The sequence below is a fragment of the Rhinolophus ferrumequinum genome, chromosome 10 (genome assembly GCF_004115265.2).
Source record: "Rhinolophus ferrumequinum isolate MPI-CBG mRhiFer1 chromosome 10, mRhiFer1_v1.p, whole genome shotgun sequence".
In the NCBI taxonomy this organism is placed as follows: domain Eukaryota; kingdom Metazoa; phylum Chordata; class Mammalia; order Chiroptera; family Rhinolophidae; genus Rhinolophus; species Rhinolophus ferrumequinum.
In genome coordinates, this window is record NC_046293.1 from 41,549,826 (window position 1) to 41,576,063 (window position 26,238).

A 26,238-nucleotide genomic window follows, 5' to 3' on the forward strand; every position below is an offset into this window, starting at 1 on the left:
CACAAACAATTATATACATTTGTATTATCAATCTTAAGATGTACATAGTGTTTTATTTTTTAGATATACTATAACTTGTTGAACCAGTCCCATACAATTGATAATTTATTTTCAGTTATACACAAATATGAACAATGTTGCGATGGACTATCTTTGGGGCATGTATCCAAGTAAACCCTTAGGATAAATTCCTAGAAATGGAATTACTAGATCAAAGGATATAGCATCCTCAAAGTCTCTTATTTCTGTACTATTAATAGATTGTATTGTTTACTATTAGCAATATATAAGAATGTCCATTTCTCTAAACTTTCACTTTGAAAAAAAATCTTTCATTTTGAAATAATTATAGGCTTCCAGGAAGTTGCACATGAATGTACAGGGAGGTCCTGTTCACCCTTCACCCTGTCTCACTCAGTATTGCCGTCTTGCGTAACTGTAGTACAGTAACAAAATGAGAAATTGGACATTGGTACAGTCCACAGAGCTTATTCAGATTTTACCAATTATACACGCAAATGACTCCTTTCCATTTAAAAAACAGCTTAGAAACTGGTTCAAAATAGAGTTGAGGAAACATGGAAATAAGAATGGTGTAAATGTAATTGTTTATCTGAGATGTACTCAGAAAATGAGACAAGCTTAAAGCTCATAGAAAGACTTCTAACTTGTAGCTTCTTTCCCTTTCAGTAATACCAGAAACCATATACTTCATTGCCTTTCAGATGCGGTGGTGCTAGAATCTGTTATATTTTCCATGAGACTTTTGGGCGAACGCTAGAATCTGTTGACCCACTAGGTGGCCTTAACACTATTGATATTTTGACGGCCATTAGAAATGCTACTGTGAGTATGCTTAACTCAGAATATTTTTGACATGAGGTTAAACCTTTATTATTTTTTAACCCATATTATACAGCTTGTAACTTTGCTCTCACACTGGAAATTAGGAAGCACTTTTCATGAAAAATGCGAAAATGTGACTTAATTTTTGGGAAGAACTAAAATTATATGTTAGCTAAGAGCTCAAAAATTTTTTTAGGGTCCTCGTCCAGCTCTGTTTGTCCCTGAAGTTTCATTTGAGTTACTCGTCAAGCGGCAGATCAAACGCCTGGAAGAGCCCAGCCTCCGTTGTGTGGAACTGGTTCATGAGGAAATGCAGAGGATCATTCAGCATTGTAGCAATTACAGTACACAGGTAACTGAGAAATGTTAACGGGTTTCATATTAAGTAGTAAAAGACATGCGGCAGCATTTCATGGAGTGAGAAGAAATATATAAGGTGGGCTAAAAGTTAAAAACTGCAGTTCCATTGTCTAAAAGTAATTTGAAATATTATACTTACATTTAAGTAGCTTCCAAATCTAATTCAGTATTTCAGTGGTTATTTAATTTTCCTTTAAGCAAAATAGACTGTTACATTTTTCTTTCTTCTATCACATATAGGAGTTGTTGCGGTTTCCTAAACTTCATGATGCTATAGTTGAAGTAGTGACTTGTCTTCTTCGTAAACGGTTGCCAGTTACAAATGAAATGGTGAGCTGTTATTTCACAAATCATCATGGTAATCACTATTAATAAACAATTTTTTGTACAGCATTATGATTAGAGATTGGGCAAAAGGTTTCCCGGTGTTTTGGAAAGAAAAAGTGAGTTTCAGTCTTATTTCAAAGAAAACTTCAATAATTCTGATTCAAAGTATATTTTTCTTCGTATTTTAATCATTGTTAGCCTGCAGCCACATGAGAATGGTTTTCATGAGAATGGAGTTATTGTTGAGGGTTGTGAATAGCTTTGCTCTATTGTGTACTACCGCTGAGCTAATGGAAAGTTATTTTTATCTTTAGCCCCAGTAAACTGAGCCTTTATAGCAAGCTCTAATTTTAATTGATGGTACGTCAGGATAATTTGACCACTTCTACGGTTTGCTTGTTTGATTACCTAATACTTTAATATCATGATTGCATGCTCCTATTTTATGGGTTGCTGCTATCCTTAAAAGTCCTGAAATTTGCAGAATCATAGGCATTTGAAATTGCCCTTATGCCTAATTGTTGGTTGGGTGGTTTTTGTTTTGTTTTTTGTTTTTTTCCTTTCTGGTTACTAAAAGTGCATTTGGGTCCTTCGCTCAGGATGGTGAGCCCCAATGGAGGTTTACTAAGAGTACAAACCATGGAAATAGAGAATGTAAGTGCTGCTGCTTGGTTTCCCTAGCACGCATAGCCCCCAGACTGAAAAGAGTAAGAACATAGCCTGACCAGTGGCTAGACACTGATACCACAAAAGCATTGGGATTCATTTGAATACGATCCTTTTCACCTGGTTCTTGACCTTTTAATGCTGTTCTGATACCTGAGATTTGTCAGGACAAGGCAAATGAAGAAGTTATTTTAATCTTTCTCGGATAAATTAATTTTAACTTTCCTTTTTGATTACTTTCATTAGGATTTTGAACCACATATAATATTTAAACTAGGTGCTTCATAATTAAGGTTAGTTGATCATTACCTCAGGTTTTTAAATGTATCTTTTACCTAAATAAAATTAACATCTTTATATCTGATTATGAAATGTGTTCTTATTGTTGAAAGTGACCTAAAACTTTGACATGGAATAGTGGATGATCTGAAGTTTTAATACCAAAGTTGCACAAAGCCTTGGAACATAGGGGGGAAAAGTTACCTACCTTATGAGAATCTAACAAAATACTACCAACTATGTTAATGTCATTTTCCCTCCTTAGAAATGTAATGTTAGATGCTGAAATAGAAATAATTCGGAAGATAGAGCAAATTACTATTTGGCATAAGATTTATCACTTTGGGTATAATTATCAAATATTTATTTAGGCATCAGTTTTCCTATGCTGTTGTTTAGAATTTTCTATTTCATAAGATATATATAGTTTCCTAAACTAAAACTAGGTTGATGTATTTTTGTATATAGCCTAATTTTATTTTTTTCTAGGTCCATAACTTAGTGGCAATTGAGTTGGCTTATATCAACACCAAACATCCAGACTTTGCTGATGCTTGTGGGCTAATGAACAATAATATAGAGGTAAGTACAATTTGAATTACCTTTTTTGAGAGAGAGAAGAGTCTGCTGTAACTCAGTTAAATCAAGTATATTAAACAAAGGGTAATAATTAAACATGCGTGCAGCATATTATTGTCTTATACGCTAGGAAGTATGCCAAAGGCATTATTTTGTTTTCTCATATTTAGTTTTCAAAATCATCTGGAGGCATTATTCTCATTTTCTGCTTAGGGAACTGATTCAGAGGATCTGGGATTCACTGATTTAGTGTTGAAGGACTGCCTGGCTCCATTTCAGTAACTGTTTTTGCAGTTTATTCAGGTTGGACTGTGTAAAACAAATGTTTTAAATTGTTTTCATTTGTTTCTGAAATCTGTGAAGGAAACATTCCAAAAATAATCCAAATTATAGTAAATTTGGAAAAGAAGAGTACTCCTTTTACCACTATTGGGGGTGGCTGCATTTCATAGATTTTTCTTCCATTTGAGGTTAATGTTGAAGTTGCATAAGATCACAGACGGAGCCAAAGCTGGTGGATACAATTTATCTGCATGCTGTTTTTTTCCTCTGCCACTTTTATCCAAGAACAGTAAAACTTTCTGCTACTTCTTAATACAGTAAGACCTCAGAGTCTCCTTCTCTATCACATTTCCTGTTATGCATATGGATGGAAAGAATATTGTAAAAACAGAATTTGGGAACTGGAAGGGACCCTGGGTTATTGACTTCAACCCTTTGGCTAAACTAACAGATGAGGAACCTGAGGCCCACAGATGATAATAGCTTTTACTGTAGTGCTTATGTTGCTGGGCACTGTTGGAGGAAACAAGCACCTTCTCTTTAACAGGTACAAGGAACTGTTTGTTAGCTACGTAGCTGAGGTGACTCCTATTGTCAGAAAAACTTCTAAAGTGCACAAGAGTAAGGCACTTAATTTAAAACACCCGGAAACTAGGTAATAGTTATGTTAATTATCACGTAGACATTCTTAGGATAAGGATTTAGTTCTTGTGACATTGAAACCAACTTCATGGAAAATTGGTGTCTGGAACAGTTTTTGTAATTACTGACAAGGACACTTATGATAGATATGATTTCAGATCAGTATTTTTCTATAGACGAGTATGTCCCTGGTTTTAATAACTCTGTGCTGAAAAACCTTATGCGGATTCTCATTTAATACAACAATCCTGTGAGGGTAGGTAATGTTAACAGATTGGGAAACCGAGGCTTAGAAAGAGTTGGCGGCCTGTGCAGAGAAGCCAGGACTGCTGGACTCCAGGCGAGCTAAGGCCGTAGCTGGTGGGAACAGATGAGGGTGAGAATTTCTGGTCTTCGGAGTCCCCTGTCTCTTACTTTGTGTCCCCCTTCAAAACATACATTTTAACTTTTGATTCTGAATATAGTTAAAATCCATGTTTTAGCTGCTGTATTTTTTAATCACTGGATTACCTCCCATGAAAAAATGAAAATGGGTCAAATTTCAGTCAGAAAATTTTATTAACCATGAAACATTGTGAAGCTGTTAACTTACAACTCTTTGAAAGTTTGAGAGTGCTCATGAAATGCTTTCTATTTACGAACAATTTTAATTGTATTTAACCTAAATGCTTTTCCATTGTATTTGATGTTGTGTGTGAGAGAACTATATTAACACCTACATCCTTCTGTCTTTTCGAGTCTTGTACCTGTTATGGTGCTTGACATATAGTAGGTGTTCAGTACCTGTTGATTTGACTTGATCAGTTGCTTTAGAGTTACTTTGATAATATTTGCAAATTAGAAGAGTGGGCAGTTGATCAGTCTGTTAAATTAGCCAGGTTGTAGAACGGACTACCAGTTTTCAACGCTACATTTATTTCCTGGAGATAGCTTAGGATAAAGAAAATGGAACATTCTTTCAGAATAACCTCCACCATAGATATTTCTAAAAGATAAGGTTTTGTGGGTGGTAATTGTGTGAATTTAACACAAAGTTGTGCAGGTTGGAGTGATTTTTAAAGACTTTGTTTAGTTTTCTGTGATCTGTGCACTTCAAATTCTACATAGCATGCTGAACACTTGCATGCTGAAGACTTGCATAGCATGCTATACAAAATTAGTGGTTTTTACCTTAATGGGAAAGGCAGAGATGTCAGTCCATTGCCCCTCATTTGAGAACGCCTGGTATAGGGGAGCCACTGTTACTGACGTTGTATTGTATCCCTCAGGTGTGTTGGGGCAGAAAAAAGATTGAGAAGCACTGGGTTAAATGATTTCTTGTTTGTTTTAAAATATAATTATGACATGAGTCCCAACAGTGAGAGGATATATACTGTAAGTTATTCCACACTTTTCATTTAAGCTGAACGTTTTTTAGTAGGCTTGTATCTCAATGCTTTGATAATCTTGTTTTGCTTGGTTGTGTTTTATAGGAACAAAGGAGAAACAGGCTAGCAAGAGAATTACCTTCAGCTGTATCACGAGACAAGGTAAAAAACAATGTTTTTAAAGCACGTTCCCATATACAAAGATGGATTGGTAAGCCTGAGGATACTACTTAGTCTTAGGAGCAATTTTTTCTTCTTCCTCCTTTAATATTCCATTGGAACTATTTCATTGAGTAAAGCTATGCAATTTAAAGATAACAGTATTTTTAATACATTGAAATAAATGCTTAAAGGTAGATTTTAAGCATCAAGCTTTATTTTTTAAGAAAATCACAGCGACTTTATCAACTTTGTAAAATTAGTTGAAATGACTAATGACTTTATTATAACAAGGTTTTTTTGAAGAGGGAAGACAATATGCACATTAACAGGTTAATACCTGGAATAGTTGCAAATATTAAACTGTTTGTATGTACAGAAATCTACTGCCTTGAATTCTTTACCAGCAAAGATCTTACCAAATTTCCAAAAATAAAAGTGAAGTTTTTGGATTTGGATTTTTCTTAGGTATTCATCTGAAGAAAGCCTTTAACAAAGGTGACAGAAGAGAGGAGAAAAATTCACATTTATAGAACATTTCTGAATGCATTTTTGGCATCCTTGATTTTTTCCCCCCTGCATTTTTTGCCTTTAGTCTTCTAAAGTTCCAAGTGCTTTGGCACCTGCCTCCCAGGAGCCTTCCCCTGCTGCTTCTGCTGAGGCTGATGGCAAGGTCTGTTCTGATTCTTAATCTAAGTATGCATGCCTAGTTGTGGTGCAAATATCATCTGGAAACAATACACTGAGCTTAATATTAATATGGGCTACTGTGCTAAGGTCAGATCATTTTAGTCTAATAGAAATGTTATATATGTAACAATGTATATTTCATAGAATATTGTCAACATGCTTTTGCTTGCGATATAGAAGATGCACAGAGAAAAAGAAGTTTAAGAGGAAATTACCCTGCACTTTTTGAATTTCAAGCTACTGATACTGAAATTTTGCTTGTTAAACTGCATGTTTTAACATATCTTTTAACAGTTAATTCAGGACAGCAGAAGAGAAACTAAAAATGTGAGTCTCTTGCTTCAGAATGGCAATGTTGGTAACCTTTGGTTCTAACTGAAACACTTTGAAAACCGGTGAAGAACCTGTCTGTACAGTGGCATCTATCTCGTTGTCTGTGTTATGTTTTTAATGTTTCTTATCTGTCTAACCCTTCTAAGATGGCATTAATTCTAGTTTTAACATTGTTTTAAATGATAACAATAATAGGCTTTCCCACTGTTTTCTGTTACCTTCAAGAATAGTTTTGAATTTAATATTTTGGTAGGGAATTAAGATTCCTGAGATGGAAATTGTACTTTTGGACATTTCCTCATTAAAAGTTCCAGGGTGTAGTACTAATGGATAATCCTCTCATACTTCTTTCTTATGCTTCTCTTCAGCTTGTATTTGTCTTCCCAAACATGTAGCTTAACATGTGCCTCAACAGCTCATTAAAACAAATAGGGAACCGTGAGACTTTGAGACTGCTGTCAATTCTCAACATTTTTAGGGGAAATTAAGAGTCTGTGAATTATTACGACCCATTCTTATTTCTGGTTTTACCTCCATTTTGCTCCTTTCCTTACTGTCCAGATTTAAGGTTCTGAACCTCAAACAAAAGCTGATACATGTCTTATCTTCTCTCAGCCCACTATGCTCAGACCTCAAGAGAACCATCTAAAGTATTTGTTTAAGTGTTATTTCACTCATGGCATCACCCTGAAGTTGCTTATTTTCCTTAAGATTTTATTTGGTAAATCTAAACATACTGCCTAGAGTATTTATTTATTTTTAAAAAACTTTTATTTGTGTTCTTCCAGGATCCATCAGCTCCAAGTCAAGTAGTTGTTTGAATCTAGTTGTGGAGGGTGCAGTTCACACTGGCCTGTGTGGGGATGGAACCAGTAACCTGGTTAACAGCACCATGCTCTAACCAACTAAGCTAACCGGTTGCCCCCATGCCTGTAGTATTTAGACAAAACTCATCTTAACTAACATATTAGAGACAAATATAGACAAGTGTTTTGATTCAATGAGAATGATACTGAAAACTGACATTTGTAAACAATTACCCTAACACTCTTCTGTTAAATATATATGTGTATATATGGCAGATTTATTTCTGTCTATCAATTGTGGATGTCATTTCCGTGTCAGATTGTACGGCCTTACATGTTGATGAAGTACTTTTTTCCCCATTATCCTAAACATTCATTTTTCTTCTAGAAATCAACACTAACAGATATCCTAGGAAAAAGAGTTGCAAAAGCAGTTCTAATTAATGGTAGCACTAGATTTCTTTCAGCAGATCCTTACTCAAGAGTGTAGACATTGAAGGAACTTACTTTGTGTTTATGTCACATTCCACATTTCAGGCAGTTTAAAGTTACTATCGACCTAAGTAAGACTCGTGGGTAAATTCTTGTTTCTTTTATTAAAGAGTTTCTGTTTTATGATATTTTGTTGACTATTTCTCAGGTCACTTTATATTTAAACTCTTTAAGTTTTGGAGATATGAGTTCACAGAACTTTTGGAGAGATTATAGTTCAACAATGTTTAAGGTTACTCTGAAGAAATTAAGCTGAACGGCAGTTCTGTTTTTCCTTGTGCTTTTAATAAGCAGTCTTATTTTTAAGGGCAGCTTATAATTTGCCACAATCTAGTGTTAGCGGAGTTGAAAAAAAGGAAATATTGGCGGAGGCCTAGCAAACATTTTACAACGGAACCTCGTTACATAACTCAGAGTCCCAGTTAAACTTGCCACCCTACCTCTTTCTGACCTTCTTATCCATCGGAATAGATTAAACTCCAGCTGGGTACTGGATGTGTGTTCTTCTTGACTACTGTCAAAGAAAATAAACTTGTTTAGTTAGTGTCAGATTTGATATGGTTGGTATATGTTTTGGAACATCTGTTTCTTTCAGGTTGCATCTGGAGGGGGTGGGGTTGGAGATGCTGTTCAAGAACCAACAACAGGCAACTGGCGAGGAATGCTGAAAACTTCCAAAGCTGAGGAGTTACTAGCTGAGGAAAAATCAAAGCCAATTCCAGTGATGCCAGCCAGCCCACAGAAAGGCCATGCTGTGAACCTGCTGGATGTGGTAAGCCGGGAGAATCTGGTGGGAACTAGTAAGATAACCAGTTATGAGGAAAACACTTCAAAAGACAAAAGGAACTAGAAGTCTCAAAAACTTACTGATCTCTGAATGCTAAATGTTACTATTATAAAATTGCACAAAAGTAATATTCTTTTCTCCCCCTCACACTATTTAGCCGGTTCCTGTTGCACGAAAATTATCTGCCCGTGAACAGCGAGATTGTGAGGTTATTGAACGACTCATCAAATCATACTTTCTTATTGTCAGAAAGAATATTCAAGACAGGTTAGTACTATGGAATATAAATCAAGCTATAATACTGCTAGACGATTTTGTAATGTTTTGAAAATACATGTATTTTTTTTAAATTTAGGCCTTCATTCTAAATCAAATGGATCATCTCATCATTTTGTTTTACAGTGTGCCAAAGGCAGTAATGCATTTTTTGGTTAATCATGTGAAAGATACTCTTCAGAGTGAGTTAGTAGGACAGCTGTATAAATCATCTTTGTTAGATGATCTTCTGACTGAATCTGAGGACATGGCACAGCGTAGAAAAGAAGCAGCTGATATGCTAAAGGTATTATTGTGGTTTCTTTTTTTTTTTTTTTGACTTACACACTTGCTTTGTAGATATAAACATTCAGATAAACATCTGTTGTTTAAAATGCATCCTGATCCTTGGCTACATATATAATCTTCATATGATGGCTAATTTTTTTCCCTTGGTACTTGATTAGATTGAAATTCCAGAGAAAATACTGCTTAATATAAATTGACTACCCTTGTTTCCCTGAAAATAAGACCTAGCCGGACAATCAGCTCTAATGTGTCTTTTGAAGCAAAAATTAATGTAAGACCCGGTCTTATATCTTATATTACAGTAAAATAAGACCGGGTCTTATACTAATTTTTGCTCCAAAAGACTCATTAGAGCTGACTGTCTGGCTAGGTCTTACTTTCGGGGGAACACGGTACATATAAAGTAGAGAGATTAGTCTGCATAATTCAGATTCTTTGATATAACTTAATAAGCATTTATAATTTTTATCTTTAATGCAGGCATTACAAGGAGCAGGTCAAATTATTGCTGAAATCCGAGAGACTCATCTTTGGTGAAGAGAACTATGTAATACTGAGACTTTGATGACTCAACTTGCTAGTTACTGCCTACTTGAGTAGCTTTTTATTTATGAACTGCAGGGTATTACAATGGTATGAATATGCTCATGTGAAGACTGGCTATAAACTGAAAATTGTACTCTGATTACAGAACAAATCACACATTTAATCCAAATAAATGGATGTTTCTAAAGTTTCCCAGTATATATAAAATACATCAAGTCTGTCTTGTGACAGTTTCATTTGAGCTTAAAAGGAAATGTTAGTGTTTTAGTTGTAAAGCAGTTTGCCTGTGGATAAGATGACCTGTGTGATCTGTTAGTAGTCTTACAGCTGCCGCCATAGTCCTTCAAGAAGACCGCACCGAGACAGCATTTCATACGACTGATGCATGCACTGTATGAACTCCTGTGGGCTGACATGTTTTTCACATAGTCACTGCATTCCACCTGTCCTTCCACTTAGCTTTATGGAGCTTCTCTGCAACCTCTGATGATAGTAAGAAAGTTGGATGCACAAGAGGATCTGTGACAATGATAGATGCGGTGTACATAACGTGTGGCTACACAGCCCTTCCCCTTCTGGGTCCACGTGGCTCTAGTGCACTGAAAATATCTTTGATTCTTACCTGGAAGCATGAATTACATTTTCCTGTATTAGAAACAACCATCTAAGACTTAGTAATGACCAGTTCCTTTTAGTTTTTAGAGGTTCCAATAAATGCCCCTTGGTTTCCAAATGTAATAGTAGTAATTCATATACATCTTCAAATTGGGCCACTTACACCATACTCCAGGATTCACTTGGAGGTGGGACTTAAAACCAAATACTGCGCTGATCACAGAAGCGTATCTTTTCTCTATGAGTATTAGTTGACAATAGTTACTTTTGCTTCATACCAGCAAAATGCATTAGAATAGAGATATGAAAATGCTGGTGGAGCCTTATTATTTAAAAAAAAAAAACACCTGGACACACACACCTAATAGCTTATAGACTACTGAACTGCATTCAGGGCTTGGGGGTGAGGTTTAGAACATACATACATTTTATTAAAATCCCCCAGGTGAAAGGGTCAAAATCCTTAAGGCATCTGGCTCTATCTCTAACAGATAAATAAATTATGTAATATATTACAGATATTGAAATTTTTTTAAAATTGTGACATTTATTGAAGCACTATTGGCAATATGAATGTATCTGTTAATTTTAGCTTATGGTACCCATTTATTAAGAAACAACAAGCTTAGCAACTAATCCCATATAGAAAAAAAACAGATTCTGTCTCATGATATGGAACTACTTTCAATTGGTTCGTAGGGCCATCCTTGATAGAATACATACTACCAAAATGTTTGTTAGCACTTAAAAATCACCTGCCATCATTAAACCTCAGTTTTGAAATTATAGCCATCCATGATTTACTTATTTCAGACAGATCAGATGACTACCATTCTAGCTTTTTTAATTTGAATTTGTAAGGGAAAAGAAAGAAACCTTATAATATACCTTTCTCCAGATTTCTAATTAACAATGTTATCTTTAAAGACATGCTACAGGAATGCACTTTCTAGTACTATACACCTTGTACAAAGACAAAAAGGCAAGAAAGATATGGAAAGAGCAAACCTTTCTCTGTTGGCCCAAACTGAGAGAAGCTCTGAAATGTGGAGATGATCTATGACATTTATAATGGATACCTGTATGTTCTTGCTATGTAAATAAAACTGCTGGTATGAAATGACATTAAAGGTTATCAATAAATGAATTCTTCCTAACTTTACTCGCAGAAAAAGGTTTAAACTATAGATTTAACATGTAAATCTACTTTGGAACATAATAGTACAGCTTATACCGTATGAAAATTTTATGACTTTCTTCTATTAGATTCTCACAATTCACTGAGGTACTATTACATCTCCCTTTTCCTATGTAGGTAGGTGACTTGCTCCAAGTAATCCACGTAGCAGATGGCTAGAATTTGAACACTAAAGCCATGCTTTGCTGCCTATAAGGTTTTCTAGAAAAAATTTGTGAACCATTTTGTATGTTTGTGTCTTGTCTTTCAGTTGATCCTTAGGGAAATAGGGGTGCTATCACCTTGATTCTTCAGATGTGGAAACAGTTCTAGAGATTAAACTTGCGTAATGTATGTAGAGCTTAGTAAGTCTTGCACTAGATCGTTTAAATTTGACCTGAAACTTCCTTTACCTGAATTTCTCTTGAAATTCTCATGTAATTGGATATTTGGCATATCTGCCTCTATTTTATCTCTTTGGTTACTTAAGTTTTCAGTTTATCTCAAGTTGCAATCTAATTGGGGACAGAAGTTGAAATTTAAAACTAATCTAAAAGTTTACAAATTTATAAAATACTGCTACCTTAGTAATCTGACAAAACAAGGCTGTGAATAAATTTAATTATATTGAAACACAGGCATGGGACAGGAAAAGTGAATGAGAAACTTTCTGAAAAGTCATATACGGATTTTTACTTTTTTCTTTGAAAAGAAACCATTCCTTTTATAATTTCTAATGCCAATTAAAGCTTTATTTAACTTTTCTTCTTTTTAAGGAGAACTATATTTGCTTCCTCAACTAAAAAACAAACAAATCAATTTCCAGTACTAGATTTCGTGTTTCTAACAGGATGCTACTGGTTTTGAGCAATATACACACTAGTGAGATCAGTGAGACATCTGAGCCTGATGTGAAAGTATCCACAGTTCCTTATACTACCGCTTTTTCATTGTTCCTCATATCCAAAAAGGAGAGCAAGGATAGGATAGGAAAGACACCATTTAGTTTTTTTATGAAGTATAATTTTTATAAGGGATTAACACTGGAAAGCCTGGTTTTCTGTGGTAGTCTGTAATGTTTAAGGATTGGGAAATAAAATATCCCATCATTACATAAACACTTATTAACCAATCTATGTAAATAATACAATTACTCACACTGTGAGGCCTAGAGTATACTCCATTCTCTGTTGATCTGCGTAAGTGAAGGTAAAAGTTCTGGAGCCAACCTTCCCGATGTCTTGAGAATGAATAACTGATAAGTTTGAACCAGCAGAAGGATTTTTCATCATAGCTGAAGCCATTTTATGATGTAGAAATTCCTTTTTCCTATTTTAAGTAATGAAAGTCCATTCTTAAGAATATGTTGTCCAACAACTAAAACACTCTCAGGATTCGTTACTTGTCTGTGATTTATACTGACTCCGCCTTCTGTTATCATCCGATACCTAAAAATAGAAATGTTTGGTAACTAGATAAATCCAATCACTGTTGCCCTCTCCCAATAATACAGATACACCATTACTGTATTTCACTTAAATTTCAGAGGCTCTCCAATTGAAACCTTTTAGTGCTGAATTGTTACCTTCATGTTTACTAGATTCTTCCTTTAGTGCTCTTTTAAAAGAGCAGGTTTAAGGCATAAAAGGTATCTTGTTTAGTGGAGAAAAAGAGCTGGGATATCTCTCAGCTCTTCACAGAACTGATCATTAGTAGTCGTTTAAAAATGAAGTGAATCGGAATAATGAAGGATCATTTTCTGGAGGGCTGCCGCTACCTTGGGGACAACAAAGAAAAAAAAATCACAAATAAAAGAGGACAGTGCTGCTTTTAATGAGATACAAGTCACAACTACAGTAAGTCCTCACTAAATGTAGTTTAGAGGTTCTTGGAAACTGCAACTTGAAGTGAAACAACATGTAACAAAACCAATTTTACCACAGGCTGACTGATAATGAGTCAAGTTCCTGCGGCGTATTTCTGGTCACAATATCACCAAATTTCTAAAGACCCAAAATATTTCTAATATTAAACATAGAAACAAATGTGAGGTATACATACTTTTAAGATAAAAACAAGATAATGATTTTTCCAACCCATTGATTCCACTTCAGGGTCTCATGCTGGAGCTTCTCACAGCAGCTCAGGGTGCCAGGCGGGAACTCACCTGGACACGACACCCACTGCAGGGCGCACTCACACCCACTCACACTGGGACAGTAGAGACACGCCAGTGCACCTCACGTGCACATCTCTGGGATGTGGGAGGGAACCAGGAGTACCCGGAGAAAACCCACGCAGACATGGGGAGAAGGTGCAAACTCCACAGACAGTGGCCCTGTCTGGGGATCTTATTTTTTCTCATCAATGTTATTACTAAACACTATTTGAGGACCTGCTATTGTAGTGTTATATATAGAAATCTTTAGAAAACTGGCTTATGAAACTGGAAAATCCTTGCAAATTACATTTTGAGACTGCAAATAATAGCAAATTTTGTTTGTTAAAACCAAAAATTTTCTTTTAAAAAGTTGGCTGATTTCAGAAATAGAAAATCAATAACTGATTTAATAAATCCCAGATTACTAACAGAATTTTTGTTGGCCTGTGTAAATAGGTTTTAGTCAAATTACTTAGTAATACAATTCATTCAATAAAGATTTACAGAGCCCTTACTAGGCGATAAATATAGATACCGTGTTTCCCTGAAAATAAGACCTAGCTTGACCATCAGCTCTAATGCATCTTTTGGAGCAAAAATTAATATAAGTCCTGGTCTTATTTTAATATAATATATTAAATATAATTATATTATACCCGGTCTTTTACTATATTATACCTGGTCTTATATAAGACCCGGTATTAAAATAAGACCAGGTCTAATATAAAATATATCAGGTCTTATATAATAAAAGACTGGGTATAATATAATAATACAATAAAATATAATAACAGGTCTTATATAAGACCAGGTCTTATATTAATTTTTGCTTCAAAAGACGCATTAGAGCTGATGTACCAGCTAGGTCTTATTTTCGGGGAAACATGGTAGTATTGTAAACTAGTAGAGAAAGCCAGACAAACGAATTAACAATTAGAACTCACTGATTAAATGCTGTTAAGAGCTATGAGAGGTTGCTCTAGGAACACACTGAGGGGTGGGGGCTGGAAATTTTCCTTAAAGAAGGGTCACCTAAACTGCAAAGAATGAGTAGCAGTTACTTTTACAAACAGGATGAGAAAACACGGGAGTAGCCAGAATGAGGTGAGATTTGAGAAGAGGATTTCCATGAAAGGCCTTGGAAGTCCTTTTACAAGGCACATGTTGGTTTTCTGTAATCTGAATATGTTACCAAATGAAATTAATAAATGATTACTATGCATGGTTTTATAAACACTCAGTAGTAAAAGATTTTCTATTTAAAGGCAGACTTCTTTCTCTTAGGAAGTATTAATTTAGGCTGTTTGCTAGTTTCCAGATCATGTTCTACATTTTGATTAAATTCACAAATCCACCTTACTTAGCTTATACAATCTAAAAAATGTCGGTATTACTTAGAACTCTGGCTATATCAAATATGGTGTCAGTAGCAGTAAAATTTCCACTATCAGTAAATAGCACAGTTTAGAAAATGAAAAGTGCTTCCATAGTGAGGAAAATGCTTAGAATCAGTGATTCACTGTGGGGAGGTATACATATAACACCAGCCTCAAATCAGTGAATATTAAATAAAACAGTATGTTACGAAATCATTAAGGTGGAGTGGCAGGTGATACACAGAGAGATAACGAGTATTTTCTCTGTATAATCTAAGGCTCTTTAGGATAGAGGCAAATAATCTAAAACAAATGGAAGAAACCCTAAACCCCAGCAACTACAATACAACTAATGTCCTTCATCACTGTGAGCCCAGACTGATAACTGATTTATGCTGCTACTCCTGTGGACGAGGCACCCCAGGGTCTTCTGGGTAACTAATACTTCTTCTACATCACACTGTTTCATTTTTAAGCATCAAGCACATGCCAAATAACTTCTTTGTGGAACGTCTTATCCCCTAATAATACTACATAATTAACAAATTCAAATATTCTACCAACTTCCTGAATAAGAAAATGCAATGTAGTTTACAATAGTCTTATGAAGTTACATCATATGCTTATTTCATTTTCAGAAACTCAACTATTTCAAATAGGTTGGACAACCCTTCTACTCCCCAAACTAAAAAGGATACAGGCTGAATTTAGAGGGGTTGTGTGAATCTGTTCACTTAGGGCCTCTGCTCTTGTGATCTCAAATTGTGACCATCCCTGAGCTGACTAATCCTAGTGTATTTACACAGTGGTCCCTTAAATGTAAGCCTTTTCCAATGCTGGAGAAAAACTGACTGGGTTAGAATGAATAAGAAACAGTATAGTAGTACTAGACTTCATAGAAAATTTGAGGTATTTTCAGCAACAAGTCCTCTGTTTTCACTTGCTTCTCAGACTAACCCAACTTCTGGAAGGAATGAGATGCCATTAAGGTGTTACCAGGTAAACACTCTCTGGACACACATGCTGTGAACTGGAACGTTGAAGGTGGAATTAAGTGAATCACAGTTAAATAATCTTACCCCCGGGGACCATCGGGAATGGCATTTGCTTTGCGGCAGGTATCTAGGACGCTTGTTCCAGGGTCAAGAACTAATTCAGAAAATGAAGCTTCTCTGAACAACTCCTTTAACTCGCGATCAGACATGCCCTCCAGGGCATCGATGCTGCTGTGATAAAGGGCGTGTGTGCACCTGGAAGACATGTTGAGAGCAGCCATGTGAGTGCTGCTTCAGATACACGTTCCAACACCCAGTAACCAGTAAGGAAGTGCCCGCTACGTTCTAGACGTAACGTTTTTGTAATAGCAACATTTATCTGCCTAATTTATAAACTGAATTCATGATACTCTGGCCATTAAAGGAGGCTATTTTAAAGCAGTGAAGTCACACACTGATAATCCTCGTTAGTCGTAAAAGACAACTCTAAAGGAGTGCAGTTCTACATTTTCTCAAGTCTATTAACTAAATACTAAGTGTTAATTATATTAAAAGGCCACCTCTTAGCGGAATCCAGCCCTTCTTGTCCATGAACAAGCTTCGTGACCTCTGCAGCAAGTCGTTTCTGAGGACCCCGCTTTTCTGGTTCTCTGACGTGCAGCTGCATTATGTGGTCAATCTCCGGCAGGGGCAGAAAAGTGAAGAGCTTCAGGTACCTGCAGGACAAGAAATCAAGTGGTACAGTTATATCAGACACCTAATTTTTATCTCCAACTTCCTAACCTTTCAATATCTTTAAAGTTACTTTTAATTGTGAAACATAGGAAACATGCAGAAATGTACAGAACATAAGATAATCATTGAAGATGTTACTATTTTGCCATCTTTGTTTCAGATCTTGCCTCTTCTAAAGTCATAAAATAATATAGGTATAGATGAAGGCCCCAGCTACATCACAATCTCCTTCTTGCCCCCAGAGAAACCACGAATCTAAATTTGTGTGCGTCCTTCCCAAGCACATTTTTATACTTGTTTTCTGTGCATGTGCCCATAAATAAAAAATACTATGTACTTAAAAAACTGACAATATTTTATATGTATTCTCTTTTTAAAATATTTTCTTAGGTGAAAAACACACAAAAGGACACAAACCACAAACATATAGCTTAATGGAAATGTAAAGCAAATACCGGGTAACCATCACCTGTCTAAATATACAACATCGCCTCCATCCAAAAAAACTCCCTCCAAGCCAACCATGTGTCTGCCTTTTCTGGTAACCACTTCTTTTTCTTTACACTTTTACCATCGCTGTATGCTCCCGTACACAGCATCACTTAGTTTTGCCTGTTTACAGACGATGTAAATGGAATCACGGGATCTATCCTTGTGTATGGCTACTTAGGAACACCACTATGTTTAGGAGATTCATCCCTGTGGCCATGTGTACAGCTGTTGTATACAGCACTCCAGGCTATGAACACTCCATAATGTATTTATTTATTCTACTGGGGGTGTTCATGCTGTTTCTGCTCGTGGACCATTGCTAATAATGCTGCTGTGAATATTCCCATGTATTTCTCTTGGTGCACACGTGCACTCATTTCTGTTGGGGACGTACCCAGGAGACGAACTGCCGGCTCATAGGTTATATGAGTATTCAGCTTTAGGAGGCCTAGCCACGTATTTTTCCAAGATGGTTCTGTAAGTGTAGTATAAGGGCCTGACACTCAGTGTTGATTGCCAAGGTATCCATGCAGAGACATCCATCTTGAATAAACATACTACCAGCTGTATGACACGACTAGTCGCAAACCACCAGATAAGGAAGCAGGCTCCCCCCACTCGTGACGTTTCCCTTTTGGAAAGCCCTGAGTAATGTAGATAAGGACTGCGGGCGTGACCCTGCTTCTCCCTTCCCACTCCTAAACTTCCACTTTTATGTTTTACATTTGTCAATAGAGTGAACCCATGAAACCCTGGGCACGCCACCCTTGACCCCAATAAAAGCAGAGCCCCAGGTCCACACACTGCCTCACCCCTCTCTACCCATGATCTCAGAGTGCCATGTACTCTCCAGGACTTGGGAGTAATAAATCTTGATTTTTCAAAGTCCCTGATGATTGCTGCTGAGGTGCGTCCCGCAATCATAAGACCCACAAGCGCTGGTCCAGCCACAGCATCGTCTCCTGTGGAGGAAATGTCTGGGGGCTCGCCACAGTAGTATGGGCCCAGGTGAGCACTCCCAGGCATTTCTAGCCAACAGCATCACTAGTAACAGGCTGAGATCAATACAATTGGTGTAGTTGGCAGGGTTGTATGGTTGCACGTGCAATTAGCTAAGGGGAATGCCTTGTAGCCTTCACTAGCTTATTAACTAGTTGACCCAAGTGGGTAACACCATTTGGGAAGGCAGCCCCACTTGCTGGAGGTCCATCATGCTGTTACGTGCTTTTGCATACAGCCTCTGCCAGGTATCCATTCCAATATGTCACTGCTGCCATAAATCATTCACTGATCTCCACAGAGCAGCATGAGCAGGGCCATATGGTCTAACAAGATGGTGAGACCACTAATTATAACGACCATAACTGACTACTAATGTACATGAGGGTCCTCATGCCTCGGGCCAAGAGAGCTAAGCACGGTATCTTCCTCCCCCAAGAAAGGATATTTCTGTAGGTGAGGAAGGAGACCTCCCGCTGCAACCACCGAGTGGTGGGTCACACCAGGACTATGTGTCCTAACCTGGATGAATTGAACAGCCGTGCAACAGGCAACTAACGGCACCTCTAAAGGGGAAATGCAGCCAAGGATTGCTGTACCTCTGGGGCCACTACATTCACTGTTGTTCCTCTCTGTCCCCCTAACCCAACGGGACATCACAGGTCCAATCTCTGGTGCAATGTTGCTAGACAACTAATGGGCAAATATAAATGGCCTGATCATTTTGTACAGGGCCTCCTAAGATCCCTGAGGGGGTACGCCAGCCCCTGATAAATGTAAAACCCCACAGAAGCTTCCTGGGCATTGCTTAGTGCCGTTGTGGACTACTAACATGCCGTCTCTGGGGTTAGGCTCCAGGGAGGCCTCGGCTTTCCGAAAGACCGTGGGGTATTGTGCCAGTGGAGGCACACCCCAATCCTGGGGAGATTGACCGGGACACCCTGGGAAGGGAGGCAGCTGCCTTAGAGGGCTCACGTGGACATCTTCCACAAACTTTCTGGTAACAATATACAAGATCAAGGTAACGAAGTAAATCAGGAAGTAAAAGTTGAGATTAGAAATTACACTTTAACTGAAATTCTAATCTTCCTTAAAGACTTCGTGCGGCAGGAAGAAAAGGGAGCTGATTGGCTATTGCAGGTTTTTGGAACCTAAATTGTTCCTCATGGTGCCAAAATGCGCCAACTGGCTGGTCTCTCTAAAGACCCTAAAACCTGTAAACGTCCAGAGATCGATCCAGGCCTATGTCCGTCTCCTCTGAGACACCCCATACCCTGAGTCCCCTCAGTGTTCCCCTGCATGGGGCAGATCAAAGTCAACACACCTCATGCAGGACCCCTGCCACCAAGGGAAAAGCTGGCAGAGTTATCGAGGCCTCTAGTGAGGATGAAGAGGGAGAAGAGAGGCAGAGGCCCCTAGAGCCACTGGTATGGGAACCAGGGCCCTCGCTCTTCTCACCTGGGTATTTATTGTCTGACACTATGCCCATCCTTCCATCATGGATCCCTGCTAAGGATCCAGTGAGTGGAAAAATTAGATGATGCCTGTCTCCTGTGCAAAATTTGCATGGCCCCGTGGGTTTATCCTTTTTGACCACAGTGACTCAAATGACCTCTTCTTCATTTCCAACCCTAAAGAGGCCTCATTTGACACTAAGTCCTGAGAATTCTTTTTCCAAGGAGCTCCCCCTAATTATGGAGCAGTGCTCCATTTTACTGGGACTTTAAAACCATTCAAAAGGCACTGGACGGCACCGTCATGGTTTCTAGATGGGAGATTCCCACCCAGACACCCAGATATGTTAAACTTATGCCCCGACACCCACACTGCCCCTAGAGGTCTCCCTCAATGAAAAGTGACCCCCACTCCCTCCTCAAGAGACCCCCAACTTAATTTTGCCCCCGTTATGGGAATACACCGGCTAACTTCTACTGGGAGTTATGAAACCTTGAGGTTCTTGGAGCCTTAATCTCTGGACAGCCAGTCTCTAAACTCCAGACCTAAACTTAGCATTCTCCCAGCTACAGCCTCCTTCTGCTGGCCATTCTCTTGCCACACAGCCGCCCTCTATCCCCTCTGGCCCCAACCCACTTGCCATTACTATCTCTGCCCTTTTCCCTACCCTCCAGGACTGGCAGCCACCTAAGCCCTTACCCTAGGAACTGGTGGGCAGCCAGCACTCGGCCCACCTCGCAGGGCCAATCGCTCCTGTACCACTCTCGTAGGCCACCAGAACAATAAAAAGGCACAGTCCTTTTCGGCCCAGTAAGACCAGGGCCCAAGTCATTCCAGGCAATCCCTCTAAATTCTTGCAAGGGAAGCCCTACCAACAGGGCACTGCCAGTGAAACAATCAAAGGTATACAAATCCATTCGGATGTAACTAATGGGACCAATCCCTTCAGATTCCTCTGATGGAATCCCCCTTGGCTCTTTCTTTCCCTGTTATAGGCGTGAATGCACTGACCCAATGCTATGCATGCCACGTGGAACAATTCCAAGTTCTGAGCCTTCCTGGTGGGACTCACCAAATGGATGGCCAGTTGACTCTTCCTCTTCTGGTCAAGATGATAAACACCCCCAATAGCAACTTAAACAGGACACTGAAGTCTACACCCTGTTATTAAAGACATGCTGGAGACAGGAGTCATCAAGACCACAATCTCCCGTCTCAATAGCCCCATTTGGCCGATACCTAAACCAGCCACCAAGGAAGGGTGCCTCACCACTGACTATGAAAACCTAATGTTCAGGTTCCCCTGGTGGAGGCTCCAATGCCTAATAGTAGAGAACTGAGCGAGGACATACAATGGGCCCAAGGAGCACGCATCCTTTCTGGTCACTGACCTAGCTGATATGTTCTGTTCTATTCCCATTGTAGAGGAATCCCAAGCCCAATTTGCTTTTTTTTTTTTTTTTTAATTTTACTTTTGAAGTGACTCAATATCCATTTATGCTGCTCCTAATGGGTTATTTAAACAGTCCTGCAAATGCACATAACCTCCACTGCCAAGATTTAAATACCTTACAACTGGAAGCTTGCAGTTTTTGGCATTTACTGATGACATTACACTGAGGGAAGCATCCACTCTGTGGAAGTGGTATGGGCAGATTTACACATCCTCACACACCACCTACACCAGTGTGGCCGGGTAACGGCTCCTTGTCAAGTTTCCGTGCATCATCTGATCCTCTAAGGGCCAAGAAACCCCAACAGTCAAACATCAATTCCTATTAAGCACTCATTACACTCAGACCGGTACAATGCATACTGGGTCTCTTCACGTTCTGGGGTCAACACATTCCTGATCTCTCACTAATTCTTTGCCTTATACACACTATCTCATGCAATCACATGCAAGTCTGTCACCTCCCATTGGGGCGAAGCCCAACTGTGTTTTAGAAGCTGCCCCACAGACAGCCCAACAAGCGTTACTTTCATCCCACCTGGCTCCACATTCTGATCCAGTCCTTGACTATACCTGACTATGCCTCCGGGAGGCTCCGGACCAAACATGAGTCGACCTGATCTCCTATGGGGTTTGGGATCAAGTGCCTAGCCCTTGAGTAGCAACTTTTGGCATCTTACTGTGCCTTTACCTTGTATTTTTCTTCTCATTATTAAGGCTGAGCAATCTCTGCACATGTCTTTGGCCTTTTGGATAGAATCTTTGTGATGTGCCTACTCAAGTCTCTTCTCATTTTTCTACTGGGTTGTCAGTCTTTTTATCATCAGCTTATAGAAATTTCTTTATATTAATTTGAATATAAACTCTTTATCAGTTACTTAGGTACATGCACTGAAAATATATTCTTACTCTTAAAGACGAATTTTTGATGAACAGTTGATCTTAATTTTAATTTAGTCTAATTTCTCAAGGTTTTCTTTGTGTCCCATTTAAGAATCTTTCTCTACCCGTCATGAAGATATTTTCTTATTTATCTCCTAAAAGCCTTTATTTATTCTGTCTTTTGTAATACATTTAGGTTGATAATCAATCTGGAATTGATTTTTTGGTACAGTGTGAGGTTAAGTTTTATTATTTTCCCCACATAAGACATCTAATTATCCAAGTGATATTTACTGAAAAGACTGCCTTACCCCACCCACCACACTGCAGTGCCACTGAGATCAGGTGACTATATATGCTGGAGTTGGCCTGGATTCTCTAATCTGTTCCATTGGTCTCTTTACTTAACCTTACATTGAAGCTTGTACTTTAAAAATTTAAAGGTTATTACTAGATTTAATAAGAGAGTTTAGCAGGGTTGCTGAATACACAGTTAATATATAGAAATTAATTTTATTTCTATATTCTAGAGCCAAATAGAAAACGAAGTTTTCAAAAGGTATCAGTTCTTGATACATCAAAACCCTAGGACTGTATCATCAGATATGCTAAGAATAAATGTACAGGAAAAAGAACCCCCTTATCTACTATAGTTTTACAATAAGGCATATCTTCTCCTCTGCCCTTAAAAAATGTCTTGGCCAATCTCAACCCTTTTTATTTCCATGCAAATCTTACAATGAGCTTGTCAAAAAAAAACTTGACATATCTAAATACAAAAAAACCCTGTTTAGATATGGCTGAGATTGCACTGACTACATGGATCAAATCTAGTAGAACTGATATCTATCAGTTCTATCAGACTATAACTCTCCATTTATGTAGGTCTTATTTTTGCTCAATAGTGTTTCTGAATGTTCTGCAGGAGTGTCTTATACATTTAAAAAATTTTGAAGAATTATTCTTATTTTGATAAGTCGTATCAAAAATGACTTTTTTTGAAAAATTCATTTTCTTTGTTGCATTTGTATTTGTTTTCTCATTTCTAATTTAAATTCTTCCAAGAGTTTAAGATAATGTGAATGAATGAGGAAATCATTTTTAAAAAGGCTCTTCAAAAGGTGTTTTATGCTACAATAAAGAAAAGGGGGGCTGGCCAGGTGGCTCAGGCAGTTGAAGCTCCATGCTCCTAACGCCGAAGGATGTCAGTTCGATTCCCACATGGGCCAGTGGGCTCTCAATCACAAGGTTGCCTGTTCCTCAACTCCCACAAGGGATGGTGGGCTCTCCCCCCTGCAATTAAGATTGAACATGGCACCCTGAGCTAAGCTGCCGCTGAGCTCCTGGATGGCTCAGTTGGTTGGAGCACAGCCTCTCAATCACAAGGTTGCCGGTTCAACTCCCACAAGGGATGGTGGGTTGTGCCCCCTGCAAATAACGGCAACTGGACCTGAGCTGCACCCTCCACAACTAAAATTTAAAGGACAACAACTTGACTTGGAAAAAGTACTGGAAGTACACACTGTTCCCCAATAAAGTCCTATTCCCCTTCCCCAATTAAAAAAAGAAAAAGAAAAAGGACTTTAGAGACAAAGGTAAAATAAGGCTTAGTGAAGATGAAGATGAAAGGAATGAAAAAACCAGAATATGCAAATGATAATGTTCGAAATACATGCTAGCTGTAGATCACAACAGAGGCTATAAGTTTTCTAGCAACCAGAGTGCTTTTCTGCTTTAACTAATCAAAACTGTTTCAACTTTAGAATACTTAAAATTACAATGTTCTGTGATGTAGTGGTTTATGCCTTACATAGAATCTAAGTTAAAAAAAAAATTATAAAGGGCAGAGAGATTCAACAGCTAAAATTGTATCAAGCTTATGCATTTAATTTTTCTCAACACACTACTAAGAACTCACCTTTCTATGGAATCATCTTGCTGCCTGACAAAGAACTGATACAATTCAAATGGAGATGTTTTATCTCTGTTTAGCCAAACAGCGTTTCCAGCTGACTTTCCCAGTTTTGCTCCAGTTGTACTTGTAATTAGAGGAACAGTGATGCCAAATACATCTTCTCCAGTCAACCTATGCATAAAGAAGAACTACATTATAAATCAAGCCTAGGTGGTGGTAGGTTCTGAAAATCACTTCAAATTTCAGTGGTCTCGCTCGAAGAAAACTTCTTTGACTTCCTAAATCTGGATTCTTGTCCTTACTGCTTTCACAGCATTCATTCTATTTTAGCATTTGTCATTCTGAACTGCGATTGAACCAGTGCCTCTGGGCAAACCAGGGGGAGATGCTGCTTCACTAGGGCCTAGAAATTTTTAAAGGTTGGCTGGGAAGAGGAAAGAGACCTGGGTAAAGGGGGAGTCAGGTAGAGACACTAACGGAGATGACTTAAAGTTATTTTTTAAGTAGCACAGGGGCTGGTCCTGGTTCATCTCCCTCAAGAGAACGTCATTAAAATCTACATTATTTGCCAAATATTTGGAGTTGAAAAACAATTTTGGATGCCAACCAAGGACTAACAACAGCTTCATGGACGGTGCAGCGTCAAAGCAGAGGCTACCCAAGGAGGCCCAAATGCGTTCAGGTATAAACAAAGAAAAGCAGTTTCTCAAATCAGAAACACAGAAAGAGCTATTGAGGGGAAGCAAAACATACAATCCGAGTCCTTACTAGTGGTGTACTTCCTGCAGAACTCTGTAATACATCCCATACCTAATACTTTAATTCAGCCCTTTAGTTCTCATTAGCCGGTGATAACACCACCATTACAGATCCTTAATGGGGATAAAACCAACAAGGGCGTCATTTCACAATCTGAATAGTGCACCACAGGCTATTCGTATGTAAGTTACTTGGTCCCGGGATTTCTCCCGGGTCTAAAGGCGCTTACTTATGGATGAACTCGTATCCGGACATGATATTGCCCAGTTGATCAGATCCACCCAGCTGAACCCGGCATCCATAACGTTGGAACAGGTAGTAGAAATCATAGGCCTGGAGCACCTGGTATAAGAACTCGGCCAAGCTCATGCCCTCGGGGCTCTTGAGCCTCGTCTGTACGCTCAGCCGGCTCAGCAGCGTGCCCATGCGGAAGTGGCCGCCCACTGCCGCTAGGAAGTCCACCAGATGCTGCTTCTGGTACCAGGCAGAGTTGTCCAGCACCGTGAAACTGCCCCATGTGCGCCCATTGCTGAAGAGCTGCTGGTGATTAGTCGCCAAGGCCTCCAGTCCTTGGCGCAGGGCGCTCGCATTCCTTCCCACGCGCTCTGCGTCCAGCATCTCGCGCTCCTTGGTGCGGCCACTGGGGTCTCCCAGGCGCGCAGTGGCGCCTCCCACCAGCGCGATCACGTTGTGGCCCGCTCGCTGGAAGTGAAACAGTCCCAGCAGCGCCAGCAGGTGCCCCACATGAAGCGAGTCGGCCGTGGGGTCGAAACCGCAGTAGATGGTCTGGGGAAAGTTGCCCGCCGTGCCGCGATCGAAGAGCATTGGGAGCTCTATCTTCGTACCCCTCTCGGGGAAGAACTCCTTGAAAAGACCCCGAGCCTTCTGCACCGCCAGCAACCCCTGGGCGGCTGAGTGGGCCTCACGAAGTCCCAGGGGCAAGACTCCTGGCGGGCCCGGGGTGAAAAACCATCGGCCCCGAGAAATGCCCCGCAACATGGGCGCCACCATCTTGGCGGCGACACGAAGGGAATGCTGGGATCTTAAAGGCCCCGCCACGCCTCTCAGTGCCGGCCTGGTGCGATTCCCACAGAACTTGCTTCAGGGTTTTTGTGCGCATGCCCGGGTAGGGCGAGGCGCTTACTTAGGGTAGTGGAGTGCTAGGCAGTCTTTAGAGTTCCGACTACTCAAGGGAGCGTTGCAGCTAACGTCCAGTCACCTTCAACTCCCTAAAACTTAATTTCTTCATCTGAAACGTGGATATGTTTATAATAATTCCTATCTCATAGGGCTGTTGTGAGGTTTAAGAATTAAATCGCTTGGCACATAGCGCTCTGCAAATGTTAGCTTTTGTTTAAATTTTCAGGTTAAAAAAATGGTGATGCGCAAGTTCTTTGAAGTCTTCGTTCTATGCAAAAACACTTGTTCACAGAGGTTGTAAGGAGTTAGGAATTGGTTTAACTGCATGGAGAGACACGAGTTGGCGTTGAGACTTAACT

At 39.1% G+C, this 26,238-nt stretch overlaps 2 protein-coding genes across 9 annotated transcripts in view; one reads left to right on the plus strand and one right to left on the minus strand.

The window, feature by feature from the left end:
* DNM1L (dynamin 1 like) overlaps positions 1 to 11,065 on the plus strand; it is a 51,761-nt gene extending 40,696 nt beyond the window's left edge. For 2 of the 8 annotated variants that reach the window (XM_033116397.1, XM_033116399.1), the window contains 11 exons: positions 726 to 846; positions 1,043 to 1,198; positions 1,447 to 1,536; positions 2,968 to 3,060; positions 5,454 to 5,510; positions 6,103 to 6,180; positions 6,492 to 6,524; positions 8,424 to 8,600; positions 8,773 to 8,882; positions 9,018 to 9,177; positions 9,660 to 11,065. In XM_033116397.1, the coding sequence (XP_032972288.1) occupies positions 726 to 846; positions 1,043 to 1,198; positions 1,447 to 1,536; positions 2,968 to 3,060; positions 5,454 to 5,510; positions 6,103 to 6,180; positions 6,492 to 6,524; positions 8,424 to 8,600; positions 8,773 to 8,882; positions 9,018 to 9,177; positions 9,660 to 9,716 (1,132 nt within the window). In that variant the 3' untranslated portion in view covers positions 9,717 to 11,065. The remainder of the gene's footprint in view (positions 1 to 725; positions 847 to 1,042; positions 1,199 to 1,446; positions 1,537 to 2,967; positions 3,061 to 5,453; positions 5,511 to 6,102; positions 6,181 to 6,491; positions 6,525 to 8,423; positions 8,601 to 8,772; positions 8,883 to 9,017; positions 9,178 to 9,659) is intronic. The other 6 variants (XM_033116398.1, XM_033116401.1, XM_033116404.1 and 3 more) reach the window with 3 other exon arrangements.
* A 1,560-nt stretch (positions 11,066 to 12,625) lies between these two features.
* YARS2 (tyrosyl-tRNA synthetase 2) lies at positions 12,626 to 25,770 on the minus strand. Its single transcript, XM_033116406.1, has 5 exons — positions 24,969 to 25,770; positions 23,984 to 24,151; positions 16,610 to 16,765; positions 16,134 to 16,304; positions 12,626 to 12,965 (listed from the first exon to the last, which is right to left on the minus strand). Exons 1-5 carry the CDS (start codon positions 25,748 to 25,750, stop codon positions 12,806 to 12,808), a joined length of 1,437 nt encoding a protein of 478 aa, XP_032972297.1. The 5' UTR covers positions 25,751 to 25,770; the 3' UTR covers positions 12,626 to 12,805.
* Between the last annotated feature and the right edge of the window lie 468 nt (positions 25,771 to 26,238).

Bases quoted from the DNA above. Each gene is read 5' to 3' on its own strand.
- YARS2 (XM_033116406.1), bottom strand. From the start codon at position 25,750: ATGGTGGCGCCCATGTTGCGGGGCATTTCTCGGGGCCGATGGTTTTTC. The intron at 24,152-24,968 runs GTAAGCGCCTTT...CTTTATGCATAG, and splicing joins GGATACGAGTTCATCCATAA to GTTGACTGGAGAAGATGTAT. The intron at 12,966-16,133 runs GTAAGATTATTT...TTCTATTTTTAG, and splicing joins ATTCCCGATGGTCCCCGGGG to GTATCGGATGATAACAGAAG.